The following is a 16,567-nucleotide window of genomic DNA, read 5'->3' on the forward strand; positions in this document are numbered from 1 at the left end:
GAACCGGGGCCCTCTGGCGTCCCAAGCCAGTTCTTAAACATCGTGCCACTCGGCCGGCTCCGGATTTCTTTACATTAATATTTATAGCTGGCTGCTATATGGTTTTCTCCACAATTTTGCTCATTGAGAGGTAAAGATCTCTGTAGCAGTGAGAACCTGTCCAGAGCCATTCCCCTTCCTTTGCAAGTCACTGTTTGGACCTGTGTGCTGGAGAAAATTTGGTCTCCGCAGGTTGGCTGACCTTACAGCTCTGAATAAGAGGTCACTCTGCTGCAGAGCTAACGCCTGTGACCTTACAGTTCTCTTGTGTCCTTGGGTCGTTCAGAAAGCTGGAAACGTCCTGCTGGATCATCCCCTACACCTAAAAAGCTTCATTTAGGGGGAAAAATTCATACCAAGTTGAACTATTAGGTTTACTTTATTAGTTTGCTGTTTTTATTATTATGATTTTTGTCTTCATGGCTGACACAGGGCTATTCTTAGTATTAAAAAGAAATTAATAAAAGTTAGGTTTAGGTAAGATCATGAAGATGCTTGATAGTCACGTAACTGTAGGTGTTATTTATTTTGTTGGCTTTTTGTCTTTTTGTTTGTAAAAGTGAGAGTTGGACCAGACCAGTTTTTTTTTTAACTGTTTTTCTTCCAAGTGAGAAAAGGCCTAGAACATTTTCTTCAAATAAATTATAAATACCCCATATCTAAAACAGGTAAAAGCAGAGCTCCACTGATTCAAAACTTTCTTTTTTGAGAAATTAGTATTCCATTTCTTTTCTGGCAAGAGGTACATAAGAGGTTTTTTTTTTGCTCTAGTTACCAGGAAGCTCAAAGCTCAATATGATTCTATGATTATAGACTATGTTAGTCCTTATAATTAGCATATTTGCTCCCTCCTCTTTTTCTTTTTCATAATTTTTAAAAGTTGTTTCAGATTTATTCAGATAATCCATATCTAAACTGTAGTTATTGTTTTTGAACCCATTTCTTTCTTGCAAATCTATTTTTAGAATTGCAAAGGACCTTATGTGCATTATGTGATTTATGCAAAGTCAGGCATTGGAACTGAGGGTTCTTGACTCTCTTCATTAACTCCTTCCTCCACTTTAGTAGCTGACTTTAAAGTCTGACAGCATTTACATTTATAAAAGTCTTTGCTAATGTCTTATTTTTTATTCTAGTTTTGAGATAAAATTGACATAAAGCAATGTATAAGTTTAAGATGTACAGCATAATGATTTGACTTAAATATATCATGAAATGATTACCACATTAAGTTTAGAAAAAAAATAAAAGTATGTTTTTTGTATTGATCAGCTTCAAATCTCTTTTGGAAAAGGACAAGTGTAGTCAGTTCAATCTATGTTTCTCTTTATGTTCCTAAGCGATATCCATTATGGTAAAACCTATAATAACTGATCAACAGTGGAATAAAGCAAGGTTTCTATCTATTGTTTACAGCCATGCGTGATCACGATAACAGTGCCTTTGGAAACTAGAGTGAAATATGAATTTGCTCACTTGGAGTGTTTTCAGTCTCAATAGCCTAAGAGTTTTAGTTACAGCACAGAATTTTGGGATGATACAAAGCTGAAGAAGAAAGAGTCTATTGATCAGTCTGCCCTTAAAAAGTACAGCCAAAGATTTTCCTTGTTGATTGGAAGTAAACACTTTCATTAGAAGCTGGCAGTACCGTTTTAACAGTTACTGGATTTAGTGTGTACTCTTAAATCAACATTTGACAATTCTGTGTAAGGTCTAATTTATGTACCTGGTATAGGCTGGGTCTCTGCAAAGATCAATAACATACAGTCTGTCCTTAAAGAATTCCGTCCTGTCCCATCTGGGCTAAGAATAGCTTAATTTACTGGCAGGAACTCAGCAAGTTAAAAGGACATTAATACCTCCATTAGCTATTTTCTCGTAGGGTTTTGATTAAGTTGCTTGCCCAAGCCAACAAAGAGGGAGCTGTTCATTAGATTCTCTTGGTGTCATCCCTAGAGATTCATTGAGTGAGTCTAGAGTGTGGTCCTGCAATTTATATTTTATTTTTTTTCATTTTCAGACACCATATATCATTGCTCCTGATGAGTGAGGTGCACATACACTTTTTTTCTACCTCCAAAGATTTTGGTTTTTTTAAGTTAGGTTATGCTAGTTGGCTTTTCTATAGTTCCTCTGAAAAATCACTCACCACTATTAAGTAAATCCTCCCTGGCACTCAGCCTGGAGCGGGGCAGAGAATTGAACAAGAACACAGGCCTGCCTTGTGAGTCCGTGGCCTGCGGCTGCTCTGGTGGACAGCTTCCTGTCTCTGAGGTGGCTGTCCCTCATGCACTATCTAATGTAGACCATAATGCCTGTTGTTTAAGCTAGATTGTCCCAGATATACCCTCTCAATTTGGTGAAAATCTGTCTAGCATTTTCAGCATGATAGAATAATAAAAACTATGTTTTAAATGTCTAAATTTAGATTGTTGAAGTTGATACTTTTTTAAAAAAAATAAGGGATGAATTTTTTTATAAGCTTTCTTTCTGTGGGAATAATAATGTTCTGTATCTTGCTCAAAAGATTGTTGTGTGGATTAAATGAGATAGAAAGTGATTAGAACAGTGCCAGACACATAGCAAGTGATCAGTAAACGTTAATGCATTATTACTGTTAAAGTTTCCCTGACTATTTAAGTTTACTCAAGTCTTCCTGGTTTCTTGATGTCAAGAAAATAACATGTGGAACGTTTTTATTTGAACCTGTTAACACTGTCTTTTGAACTAAGATCTTATAAACTTAAAAGTTCAGTTTATGACAGATAGATTAGGCAGATGTGAATGAAGACTGGCGCGTACATTTCGCTTGGTGAGTGTGTGTGTTTAAAAAGGTTGGTTTGAATAGTAAATGATTGGAAGTTGGTAAACGTCGATTTTGCAACCAAGACAAGGTGGTAATTACTGTGAAATAAAGACTCCAAAGTGCAGCTCCATGACTTACTCATATTAAAAAGACATGAATCAAGTTAATGAGTTTGAAGTTAACTTTTCCCCTGAAGCTGCTGATTGATACTAAAGCATTATAGGTAGTTGCCATAAAGCAGAGGACTTCCAAGTGCCGAAGAATTCTGTGTCCGCCATTTCCTACCCGTGCGGTTAGGGACCCGGTATTTTTGTGGACATAGCCTCATTGCGGGGAGGTCAGGCAGTCTGTTTTTAATAGAACTCTAAGCCTGATGATTTATTTTGTACGAAACTTGTTGGTGTATGACTTGAAATCATTAATTTCCCACCAGTACATATTGGGTCGTCGGGAAAGTCATGACGCATTTTTGCATTGAAAAACACAGGAAAATACGTCATGACTTTCCCAGCGACCCAATACTGTAGGGTTGGTTTTCATGGAAATACTCATCTTTATAAATATTGGCTTTTTTAGTTAGCAGTGTTACAGTTTCTGAGTTTTATGCTTTATTTTGAGAATTCTTCAGGGGATTCGATGGTGCTCGGTACTGGACATAGGATATCGACCCTTTAAACTTCAGGTTATCGTTGAGCATTTATGTAGTACTCTGTATTCTGTCAGTACTTTACATTATTTTATGTGTGCTTTACAGCATTGCTGTGAGGTACATCTGCTTAAAAATGATGAAACTAAAATTCAGAAGAGGTTGGATGACTTGTCCAGGGACTTACGACCATTAATTATTATGTATTTATATAGCTTTTTTTTCTCAGAGGAGCTCAAGGCACTTAAAAATCTCCTAGTGATTTGAGGCATAAAATATTAAAGACAGTTAAAGCATGACTAGGTGCCCATTTGCCTCTCTTCATAAGTTGCCCTTGAAACACCATAACTTAGCTAAAAGTTTTTTTTAACATTAATGGTGCAGATCATGAAGCCCTCAGAGGAAATTGTGAATGAGGAGGTGTCATAGTAATTCCAACTTAGAGGAGAATACAGTGACATACTAGTTTTCTAGACCTTATTTTATCGAATTTGTAGAAACCTCTTTCATTGCTAAGTGACTACAGGTTTGCTCAGGTTGAAAGTTTCCTGGTCCTTAGGAGATGAATGATGGTAGAGTCATGAAAGGCCATTGTTGCTAACAAGTTGGAAGTTGGATTTCCTGATTTTGAAATGCTATTGCGAGATCTTTCCAGGCTGTGTTTGCCGTTATCACATGAAAATTTGATGAGAGTAAGTTCTCATGCACGTAGTAGTACTCTGTATGTCGTGTGATCAGGGTTCAGCTTGTTTTTCAGCTCATTGTCTGCTCGTTCTCTAAGTGTTTTTTCTAGGAGGATGAGGGACAACAGGGCTTGAAAGCGGCTCTTTTCTATCCTCAGCAGCCCAACTTTGAAGGGACACACATTTGCTACAAATAAGCCAGTAGACATATTATGCCTACTTTGTGAAAGCAGCGCTTTTGCTAAAAACTGTATTGCCCATAGCAAGCAATCGAATCTGATTGTCAGCTAGGTGAAGTTTTTTTCCCTTTATTTATTCTGACAGAGCCTAAAAATTCCTAAGTGTTTTTTTGGCACACTCATGAATTAGCAGTTATTTTTGGTGCATCATTTTCAGATAATTACGGTAAACTTTTCATTTTTCGTGGCATTATAGGAGTGGAATAGCTTGAACTAGTGAAGAACAGATATTCCAAACTTCGTTAGTCACGTATTTAAACATTTTCTTATGCTAAATCCTTTCCCCCAGACCTGTTAACAATTAGCAAAATTTGTACTTTCTCTTCCCACCCTCAGAGTGCATAGCTAAAAGTGGCGACAGAAGAGAGATCTAAATTTAAACAAATAATAACAAAACTAACAAAATCAAGGGTTGACCCTGAAGTCACCCGTGTGCTACATTTACACATGGATTGATACTTAATAGAACGAAATTCCACGTATGTGGGATTACATTGGATACGTACGACTCATTTTTGGAACTCTAATAAAAGAATTTCTTACAGGGCTTACAAAAGTTTTAGAAATTTAACTTGCGTGTGCTCAATTTTGTAAAAGCTGAAGTTACCCTTTTTCCTTCATCTGTTTTTTAGTGTCTGTTTTTCAGCTTGAGAATGAAGCCTGTGAGGGTGCCAGGCACACAGTAGGTGTTTAGTAAATATGTGGTGGGGCCTCCAGCTCTGTGAAGACGAGGCCAGTGGTCCCGCGGAAGGAAATGCCCAGGAGGGGCCTCCAAATGGGGTAAAGCATGTCTGTGCGTATCGCGTAGGGGGAAGTAGAGACACGTGTGGACGTGGGCCCCACCAAGCACACACGTGCGCCATCGCTCCTTAGGAAGGGCCGCATCCCAGGGAAAGCACCGCCGGAAACCGCGGCTTCGCATGGAGAGCCACGGCAGGGGCTCTGCGGAAGGAGACCGTAGGAAGCACGGCGCTGAGTGCTGGTGTTTTCACCGCCGCCAGCGGAGAGGCCGTGCGCGAATTCTTTTGGCTCTTCTGTGCCGGCCTCAGCTCTATCTATACAGTGAATTTTAACTAAAATCCGCTGGTTTTAGTTATTATGGTGTAACACCTGTATTTGGCTTACCTTCATAGAAGATACACGTAGCCTCTTTTTTTTTTTTTTTAATTGCTATTGACTGACAGATATCCTATTTTTGGTTACTATTAAGGAATGTAATTGTAATTTATAAAGTGTATACTTTGCTTGGTGATTTCAAGTGGCTTTAGTCAAATAAATGAAATAAGATTAACTGTTTAGTGCAGTCACATATTTCTATTTGGAATTCTTTGTTGACACATGTGCAACACCAAACATTTAAAAATTTTAGGGTGTGTATTCTAAGTGTCTCCAGTGAACATTTATGGCTTTTGTAATAAAGGGAAAAACCCAACAACAGCCTGAGTACTGATCTCTTCTTACAGCCATGAATCTAATTGGCTTTTCATAGAGGCTGTTGAAAGCATCTAGAGGTGATGTTTTGTTGTTTGACTTGGGAAGCAAAGAATTGGTCTTTGGTTTTTTGCTTTGAAGATTTTTATACTCTTCTCCATTAAAACAGCTTTAAGTATAACTGTTCTTCAATCAGTGTTTAGACTATTAGTAAATTATCAGTCCAAATGCATCTAGCTGATTTGTCTTCCTGTTTCCAAATTGGAGGTGAGAAGCTGCTAATTAACTAAATTTTAGCCTAGTGTATTTCAGCACTTCAAAAGTACAATGTGTAATATATATATATGCTAATACCCTTTAAAACAAACCTAATTTTTTGAAGATATTTAGCCATGCTGAATTAAAAGAAAACTTTTTAAATTTTTAAGTTATTGCTGTGTGTCGTACAATATTTTGGTTTCATTTATAAATGCAAGTAAAGGCATTTACTTGCGTACCTGTGAAAGCTGGTATGGAACATGACAATCAGAGGTTAGACTAGTCACTTTGTACAGTCGTTTCTGTTCAAAGAGAACAGAAATACAGTCAGCCCTCCATATCTGAGGGTTTCCTTCCCACAGATCTAACTAACTTTGGGTAAAAAATTCTCTGGAAAAAAAATCCCATTAAGTTCCAAAAAGCAAAACTTGAATTTGCCATGTGCTGAGTACATGCACATGCATTGGTGTGTAGGCAGAGCCCGCGGTGGCCTATCTGCAAACACGCATACAGGTTATGCACAAATACCACACCATTTTACTTGAGGGACTGTAGTGTCCTCTGGTTTGGGAATCCAGGTGGGACAGTGCTGGAACCAGGGACAACTGCACACACTGTCCGAAGTTTAAGATGTTGACAAATAACAGAATGAAGCATTTGGAGATAATCAGGAGAGAGAAGCTGGCAGCAGAGTATTTGGAATTTTACTCATTGCCTTATCAAATGAGTAACATACTTAGATAGTGTTTTTTTAATTGTAAAATACGCATAACAAAATTTAACTTCTTAACCATATTTTAAGTACACAATTCGGTGGTATTAAGTACATTTACTTGTGCACCTGTCACCTCCATCCATCCCTAGAACTCTTCTTGTGAAACAAAAACGTATCCATTAAACACTTAACTCCCTGTCCCCTGCACCCACCCAGCCTCCAGCTCCTGGCAGCGCCATTGTACGTTCCGTCTCTGAGTTTGATTATTCTAGGCCCCTCATAGAAGGGGAATCGTACGGTATTTGGCTTATTTCCCTGAGCACGTCGTCCTCGAGCTCATCATGTTGTAGCGTGAGTCACAATTCTGTTCCTTTTAAAAAAAAATTTGTCTTTCAGTTACAGCTGACATACAATATTATATTAGTTTTAGGTGTATAGCATAGTAATTAGCCATTTTTACAACTTACGAAGTGATCTCCCCAGTAAGTCTAGTACCCACCTGACTGTACACAGTTATAACAATATCATTGACTGTATTCCCTGTGCTGTACTTTACATCCTCTCGATGGTTTTTATAACTGGCAGTTTGTACTTAGATACCATTAAACTTGAAGGTTTTGTTTTTTTTAGAAAATTGGCCTTAGTGTGTAGACTGTTGGCCCTTTCTGTCCAAACCACATACATTGTCAGAAGAGTTGAGTGGAGACACCCAGCTGAAGTGTGGATTAATGAAATTCAGTGCTTTACCTAATGCATACTCCTTAAAACACAGGTGTTCCTTCTGTTGGTTGAATACTGTCTGATTTTCATTCCTATGTAATTTACCTGCATGGAGATTAAGAAAGCTCCTTTTTATTAAATAAGCTTGAAAACAAGATGAATGTACTAGGTTCTTGTGTAGAATGTATTGGATAGCTCCCTTATAATGAGCAGTTAGAAATCTGCCCTTCTAAAACTGTAAAATGCATTTTCTCCTGTGTGGAAAGCAGTATAGTCCTGAAATATTCCTCCTTAATTTTGGTCCGAACGAACAAAAGTGTCTGTGTTTATTCCTGCCTAATGCATCACGGATCTGCTGACATGCTAACCTTGGAGCCTTGGCTGGCGTTAATCAGGCCTGCGCAGCGGCAGGAGGGATGTACCTAATGCACAGTCCATCAGTGCAGTTTGCATATGGAAGTTCTCACGGGGGAGCTGCCCTGTGCCAGCTGAGGGTTACCTGCCCACTGCAGTTATTGTATGTAATTATCGAACCAATCTGTTCAGCCCAGCAGGGTTTAGATGGTAATCGTGAAGCAACACTTCGGAAAAGAAAGATGTGAGGCACTCTCCCCTTCTCTCCTCAGTTATGTGAAGTTACAGCCACTCTTATAGCTATTTTTGAGAAGGAATACCGCCATATACAAATTGAAGTGGATGCTTTTAAAGTTTCCTAAGCTTTAGTCAAGTTGTTATTTTTGTATGTGTGAAGCATTTTCTTTAGGAATATGGTGGGTATCTCTGAGTTCTGATCTTTCCATAGCCACCTTAAGAATATTTTCCAACAGTGGAATTAATTGTAATACATAGATAATGACAGTTGTGACCATTTGGAGGTTTCAAGATAATGTGGCTTGAATAGAGTCGGGCTTTCCCGCATAGTTCTCTTTGGAACAGAAGCCATGGTTGCCATTAGGAAAAAGGACACTGCTGTCAGCAGGTATTACACTCTGCAGCTGTACACACAATGGCCCGAAGCTAGGAACATTCTCAGATGAAGTTTAAGATTAATTGTTAGGAAATAAAAATGAGGACATTCTCATGCATTGTGAATCTGTGAAATTTGGGAAGTATCAGATGATTTCCTAAATGATACAGACTTATTTTAGACAAGCTAGAGAAGCTTTGAGTTATAATTTGCATTTTAACACATTTAAATTTGAGACTCCATGGGATAAAGTTCTATGAAAAATACAAAGTTTTAAATTTATTACTAAAGTCCTTCTAGTTATACCTACATATGGTGATGTTAAGTAATTTAAAAACTTTACACAGGAATGAAGTGGTTAGAAAATGTTGTAGTGATAGAAAATAATAAAAAGAAATTGAATGAACATTTGGGAAGAATGGATGGTGACAGAATACAAAAATAACTCCTAAGTAACACTCAACTGAAAAAACAAATAGAAAATAGGAAAAGCCTGAGAGAAGGGTGGAAAATCTGGCCTGTTTTGTGAGATTTTAGGAGAGCTATGTACTTCAGACTCGTCCTTTACAGTAAGGTTTATGGTCCTCTTATACTTTTAATAAAAATATATCAAAAGAAAACATTTGTTGGAAGTTTGCCATTATTGATTCATGAATAGAATTTTATCACCAATTTATAGCGTATAACCACTGATATAATATGTGGGGCAAGGTGTATATTTTCTCACTTATCAAGACATACATGATAAAATGGGGACAGTAAGTATCATTGGCCTCAGTGAGTGGTGATACCAAGTTTATAAAACACTTTGCTTTAAAAGAGAGTTTCTTTCTGTATAGTCAGCCGTGACGCTTAAAACATGGCTGTCAGTGGTGAACTGTATGAAGCATAAAAAGTTAGAGGTGGATGTAACACATGTACCCACCATGCAGACTGACTCTGTAGATGATGGTTCTTGTAATCTCATTTTCTTCCACCCCCCATCCCTTCCCTTAGGCGACCACTGTCCCCCTTATTCGCATTTCTCGGTGTCAGTTACCTGCAGTCAACCGTGGTCAGAAAATACTGGGTTGTTGGAAAAGTCATGATGCATCTTTGCAACGAAAAACATAGGCAAAATATGTCATGTCTTTTCCAACAACCCAATATTAAATGGGAAATTTCAGAAGTAAACGATTCATAAGTTTTAAATTGTGCACTGTTCTGAGCAGCATGCTGAAATCTCGAGCCACCCCGCCCTGACACGTGAACCACCCCATTGTCCAGCGTATCCACCACCTGCCCCGCGGTCACTTAGGATTTGTCTGGGTTATCATATCAACTCTCACAGTACCACTGTGCTTGTGTTCGTGTCACCTTTATTTTACTTATAGTGGCCCCAAGGCGCAGGAGCAGTGAGTGATGCTGGCGATTCGGATACGCTGGCGAGAAGCCGGGAAATGCTTCCTTTAAGTAGAAAGTTACGTGTGTCCGAGTAGAGGAAGAAACAGTACACTATGTGCATGCAGTACTATCCACGGTTTCAGGTGTCCAGTGGGGGGGTCTTGAGCCTGTGTCCCCCTCAGATAACGGGGGACTGCTCTGTTTTTCCTGTATGTCTTCACACCCACGCCTGTAAAGATTCATGTGTATACCAGTATATGGTAAGTTTGTTTACTTATTGGACCATCAGACCACATCTCTCTCTCTCTCTCTCTCTTTTAATTTTTATATGGAAGAAGCGAAAGAGAGAAACTGAGAAAAGCACAGAATCCAGTGTTGAAGCCATGGAATGCTCTGACGATGCACAGACAGAAGCAGGTGTACAAACCCGTAAGTTGCGAGTTTTGTCCATTAGCCTTTTCCATATGTAAACAAGGATTGCCTTTCCTTTCACTAAATAAGGGATTAACTATTGGGGTCATAGCATTTAGATTTTATAATAAGCGTAAGACAAGCTCTCATTTGTGTAGCATGTGTCACAGTGCCTTTTGTACACACGTTGTGTTACTGTTCACAGCGATCATGAAGTTGGGACAGGGGCTCCTCATTTTGCAGTTAGGGACGGAGACACCGAGCGTTTCCGTTGAGAGGGTGAGACCTGGAGCCCAGAACTCGCAGCTCTCAGGCCCCTCTCCTTCCATTTCCGCGCGCTCACCCACGTGACAGGAGGGGAGCGCACGGCAGGAGGCCGCTGGTTGGCGCATGCGCGCTTGGCGCTCACCACGGCTGCCCTGGTCCACTTCTCCGAGTTGCCCGATCGCTCCCCACAAAACGCCAGCTCTTTTCTCATCAAGTTTGGACGTAAGGCTTGAAAGCTTCGAATCATTGTTCAAAGCTCTTGAAGCAGAAAGCGAGGCATAAAGGTGTTTTTTTGATGGCTCATAAATTGGATCTGCAGGCACTTCCGGTGTGGAGTGCTTACGGAAATGACAGTAGCAGGGAGCGTCTGCGAAGGGCAGGACTCCGCTGGTTTGTGGTGCGGCCTGATTCTAAGCGGCCCGCCTGTGGTGGTGTAGGCGCACCGCGTGGCCCAGGTTTCTTAACGGATGACTGACGTGACTGAAGAGGGGTTCAGTGCTGGCTACAGTACCGTTTCCTTTCCCAGATACCTCTCCTGTCTGCCTTTTATTATTTTGTTGGTGCTTGATTTCTACTGGAAAAGGCGTATTTCCGGTAAAAATTTCGTTCAAGTGTAAATGCCCTGTGGAGTCAGGTCAGGGGTATATTGCACCTTTGCTTTGGCAGAGGCGCAGCGCACGTTTGTGGAAGGCAAAGCCTCGATTTTCTTACAAGAGACTCGTCTTCGCCCTGGTTTATGAACATTGCCTTCATTATATATATGGGTAGAACATCCTTAGTTGACCTGAATCGACCCAAGCGAATACTTGGGGGGTTGGAAGAGGGCGCGAGCAGCGTCGCCGCGGAGGCCGAGGTGTGGAAGGGCCCCCGGTCCTGCGCCGCCTGCCGCCGCCTGCTGTTCCCCCTCCTCCCCTGTCTTGTTCATTTTGTTACTAGGAAGTGAGGAGTTCCAAGGAGCAGTGCATGGAAGCGTGTCTCAGCCAGAGGCTAGCAGCAGCGGCTACGACAGTGAGTGAGAGCAAAATGAAGGAGCATTTATAAAGATGGAGTACTGTTCTGACCTAAAAAGCCCCTTCAGTTCTGAAACTGGCAGTTGCAGTCTAGGGGAGATCTTCCACTGGTTCTGGTGAGGTTGGCCCTCGTTCAGACCAGCGCGCTTCTCCGCTGAGCGTGAGGAAGACTCGCGCGCTCACTGCCTGCAGGTTCCCTGCGCGGCGCTTCAGGAGCATCAGAGGCGCTTGTTTGGATACAGAACGGTTTCACATTTGACTCTAATTATGAAAAACAGTTTTTACACCTAAAATTTTAACTTAAAGTCCTTATGCTGTTAGTTTTTACTGCGAGAAAATATATTAGTAGTTTTATTTTACGTAATGACAAAAGGAGACAGTAGATCCCATTGCTAATTGAAGGAGAACAAGCCAGATATTTTTTTTTATATAAAAATAGAAGGTAAAGAATAATCAGGTTCTCCCTTATTCATATAAACTCTGAATTGCTGCACTTAAATGCTGTCTTATTTTCCCATTGTAATTCATTTTCCCCCCTAAATATAAGGCTAGTTAAGGTAATTTACTATCTAAACTATTCATAGAAGAGAAATATTACTTGAGATGGTAAAATGTTATTGCTTCTAGCAAAAACAAAAAACAAAAACCAAGGGGCCATGAAAATGTATATATTTGTATTTCTTAGTTTAAAGTAACTTGAAGAAGGCACATTACTGCGTTTGAATTTTTTTTTTAAATATGTAATACAGTTCAGCAAATTCCGTGTTTTAGAGCTTTAAGAGTTTGTGTCATAGACGTGTTTCAAGAATAGTTACCTCTAGCAGCAGCTTTAGAAATGTCAGTTTCTTCATTAACAATTTTATTTTCAAACACAATTTATGGTTTACAATATGGTAAGAGATTTTTCTCACTGTGGGCTCTTTCACAACGCCGTGCCTAGCAAAATGAGAGCAGCTTTCCTTTAATATCTATTTAGACCGTTTTAAAAACGTGTATAATTTTCTTGATACACCTAAACTCATTTTGACTAGTTGGGGGTCTATTGTGTAAGAACACATTGTGAAAGCTTTCAAAATGTGTATTGTGTAGGTTTTCTCAAAGAAAGAGAAGAGGTGACGGGCTGGTTTTCAAGAAGAACAGAGGCCTCTAATCCTTTTATTTTTATGCAAGGCATAATTTTTACCAATTGAGAAAATTTGGTTATTTGCTGCAAGTAATTTCTTTTCCCCACAAAATGATAAGCCGTAAAAAACCATGTGTATTCTGGCATTTCAAAACCATACCAATATTTCAGAATTGTACTAAAAATGATGTAGCCATGATACTTATGGCTAGTATACTTTGTCCCTACTGTTCATAAAACGGACAGTGCTCAACAACCTAGTCTTGTGGGAGTTTTTGTTTTGTTTTGTTTTTTGAGGTACCTTGGATTTTGGACCATTCTTGAGGATTCTGAGGAAAACATGATTGATGTTTACCTCTTGAGTATCTACAGTCTAGTTAAGAAAGAGGTATTTTTGAGGGCACCCTACAAAGAACTTCGCCACTTGTTTTTTTCCTTTGTATAATAAAATCAGAGAAGAGTATCCTAAACTTTTATTTGTCAAATATTAACTTTTACACGTTAGTCTTATAATTGGACTTTTTACCAGTAGTAGCGTATTATGAAAATGAACATATTTTTTAAAGAGACAAGAAGGAAAGTAGATTTTTTTCTGCAGCAATCAGAATTGTTTGGAAAATATTGAGTCGATACATGCTGCAAAGTGTCCAAGTTGCATAATACTGATAATGTAATAAATTCCAGGTGCTGATAGCATTTTTAGTTGCAAGTGAAAAACTTTAAAACTAGATTGAAAGGGGATAAGCAGCAATGATACTTAATGTAAGAGTGAAGTGTCAAATTAGGATGTTAATAATAGCAGTGCTACTTGAATATAGTTGTAATCGTTAACTTTAGTGTTCATTTGACTATAGATTCCAAATGTATTGAAAGGGAGATGTACTATAGTATTGATTATTGACCTTGATCTTGTGATATCCCTTATGCCAATCTCAGACGATCACAACGTTGTGTTTTCTATGCAAAATTAATTTCCAATTGCTTGAAATAAAAACCTAGAAATGTACCATGGGCTATTTTGGCAAGAAAGCTATCTCACAAAAATTGAGAGGAAAAAACTCAGAAGTTCAAATCAACCATAGTTATGGGCTATGCATTATGAGTATCAGAAAAAAATAGATACTCATGTATGTTTGAAGTTTGCTTTAACTTAGTGCAATTGAATAGAAACTAGGACTTGGGAGAAAAAAAAATTTTTTTTAATTGACCTTCCAGTTAAGTAACTAAATAAACCTGTGATCTGAAAACCTTTAGTCACTGTTGTTAGTCACATGTGGTAGGTATTTTGTCCTAGATTTAAAGAATGTTTTGTGTCTTTCAGAGCAGAAGTATTGATCTCTTTGTTGTTTAGTGCATTCATGGGTTAATTATGAGCCCTGCTGCCCTCTCTCTGCACCACTGAAAAGCCCGAGCAGTGGGAGGGCACCTTTGCCACCACTAGGCAGTCTGGTCAGGCAGGATTCAGCATTTTCTTCTGTGGAGTGGGGGTGGTGGCTGGGAACAGCATCTCCTGGGTGACGCAGAACTCCCATGCCTCTGATAAAGAATCACTGAATTTATTCCAACCCAGGAACAGTTGGATAGGAACTGTCGTAAGTACTTACTCGTAGACCAGAATCAGATGTGATGCTTTTCTGGAAGATACTCAGTTGGGATCTGTTTAATTCCTAGTGGAAAAGACTGCATTTTGGAATAGCCCAGCGTTCTCCTGCCTAGAGTATAGGCAGCAGGCTTTAAAAGGCAACACATTTAGAATAAAATTGCTTGCTTTTCATAATATACGTAACCTCATTGCTTCCCCCAAGGAATGAATACTTACCTTGTTGCTACAGTTTATATTAGGTTTAATGTTTTAAGTTGTACAATAAAGTTTTTGGGAGAAATATTTCAGGACCAGTGTAAACTGGGCATGTTTTACCAGTGGAGGTGTTCGGATATAACTTACGACTAGGAGTTAGGCTTGGTTAGCGTATTTCTGACATACAAAAAACTGACACAATTTCCTAAGATCTTCACGGTATTAACAGCTAAATCTTGGTGTGTGAATTTCATCTCCACAAATCGTCATGGTCAATAAAATTTTAAATATTAACTATATATAGAAATACTTATATTTCTGTTCTTCTTTTGCTTTGTAAATTAATGATTTAAATTTCTTTGTTTTCTCTTCAAGGTTCAAAAACCAGAAAGAGAGTCCAGAAGTAAATCAGATGCTGTGAACCAGTTTTTCTTTTCGTCCTTTCATTTGATTTTTTTCTTCTCTTTCTATTTTGTTTTCATGTGAGTCTTGTTGGTGGGGGTACTAGTGAAATACCTGTCTTTGAAAAACAAACTTTTTTATTAAAATAAATGCTTTGTACAATTTATTAAAAGCTAATTTATGAAATTACAAAATCTTTAGGTTATACTCTTTAAGCTATCCCATGCTGTATGTGACAGGTTCTGGAGTACTTATAAGAAAAATCACTATGATGTGCACCTTCTGATGGTTGTATATTTCCCAGAGTATACAAAAGGACAAACTTCTTACTTTTAAGAAAATACAAAACTTAAAATAAAGGGCTCTTGTGGCCATAAGATTTGGTTTGTATTGATTTTGTTCAGTTCCACAAGCATTTCTTAAGCACCTGTTGTATGAAATGAGAGATACAAAGAAGGGGGAAAGGATGTGGAAGAAAACATGAAGCCGTAAGTACATCTGTGAGAGAGAAAATATACATGTTTGAAGTTAGATTATGTAAGAATTATGTAAGCATGCAAGCTGGAAGAAAGCATGATAAAGTATCAAGTGGTGGCATGGTCAAAGATTTTATAGACTGGCTTCCTTTAAGGAAATCCTGTGAAACACACACACACACTCACACATTCTGGAGGTGCCAAAAGAATGTGTACAGGTGGACACTTTGGTCAGTGTTGCTCAAGCAGTAGTTCGCCGTAATCAGAAGTGTCTGGACGCTGACAGTAACCACTTTGAGCACCTCTTGTAATTGCAGAAGTCAAACATGACTTGTATTCATCTTTTGTTATCAGTATATATAGAGTATTACAATTTTAATAGTTTTTCTTTCTTAAAATGTGTATACATTTTTTGGTACTCTCTGTATATCTGTATCTGTCTGTCTACCTATCTGTCTATATCTTATTGTTTACTCAGATTTTTTTTTTCTTACAAGTTTCATGTTTTGTAGCATATAATATCTACAGTAAAGCAAGCACTTGAGAGTTTTCGTGATTAGAAATTTTAAAATGTGGACTTTTTATAGTTGCCTTGGGAACAAAAGCTTGGAATTTAAACATTTATGAACAATTTCAGGATTTACTTTGTTAGAGAAATAGGGATTGGATTGGATTCTCTAAATGGTCGTACACCTTACCACTTGTGGCACATACAATGTTTTTAGATGGCGAGACACATTTATTTAAGTATTTAAGCATTTTAATATGTACTCAAAATATAAGTAGCATATTAAACTGCTGATTTCTCTACTGCATAGGACAAACGTAAAGTATTTACTTCAGTGTTTTAAAAAGCAAGTGAATTCGAAGAAGATATTAAGTAGGTAATAGTACAGGTGAGATGTAGACCAGAAATGGTCAGGGTTGTACCAAGTTTGAGCAGCTCTGAACCAGCACGAAGACTAACTTTTGGTGCTCTGATGTGCATATCTAGTTGTCATGTGAAGCATTTTTCATTGGATTGGTCAGATGTTGGAAACTGCAAAACAGATCTGCAGACTTCCCTTTGAAGGTTCATCTTTTACATGCCTCCTGGAGTTCCGGGGCTGTGTGTCTTCACAGAATAGAGAGCTAGCTTTTGGGCAGAGACTCTTGCTTTCTGTAGAATGTTGGATTTTAGTACTCATCAGTGT

The 16,567-nt window shown here is 38.6% G+C and overlaps 1 protein-coding gene across 1 annotated transcript in view; it reads left to right on the forward strand.

The window, feature by feature from the left end:
- VRK1 (VRK serine/threonine kinase 1) overlaps window positions 1-15,586 on the forward strand; it is a 50,482-nt gene extending 34,896 nt beyond the window's left edge. Inside the window, exons 10-12 of the mRNA XM_019642457.1 lie at window positions 10,223-10,316; window positions 11,502-11,573; window positions 14,872-15,586. Coding sequence (XP_019498002.1) covers window positions 10,223-10,316; window positions 11,502-11,573; window positions 14,872-14,903 — 198 coding nt within the window. The 3' untranslated portion in view covers window positions 14,904-15,586. The remainder of the gene's footprint in view (window positions 1-10,222; window positions 10,317-11,501; window positions 11,574-14,871) is intronic.
- Window positions 15,587-16,567: the final 981 nt, after the last annotated feature.

Source organism: Hipposideros armiger, unplaced genomic scaffold (assembly GCF_001890085.2).
Source record: "Hipposideros armiger isolate ML-2016 unplaced genomic scaffold, ASM189008v1 scaffold_69, whole genome shotgun sequence".
Taxonomy (NCBI): Eukaryota; Metazoa; Chordata; class Mammalia; order Chiroptera; family Hipposideridae; genus Hipposideros; species Hipposideros armiger.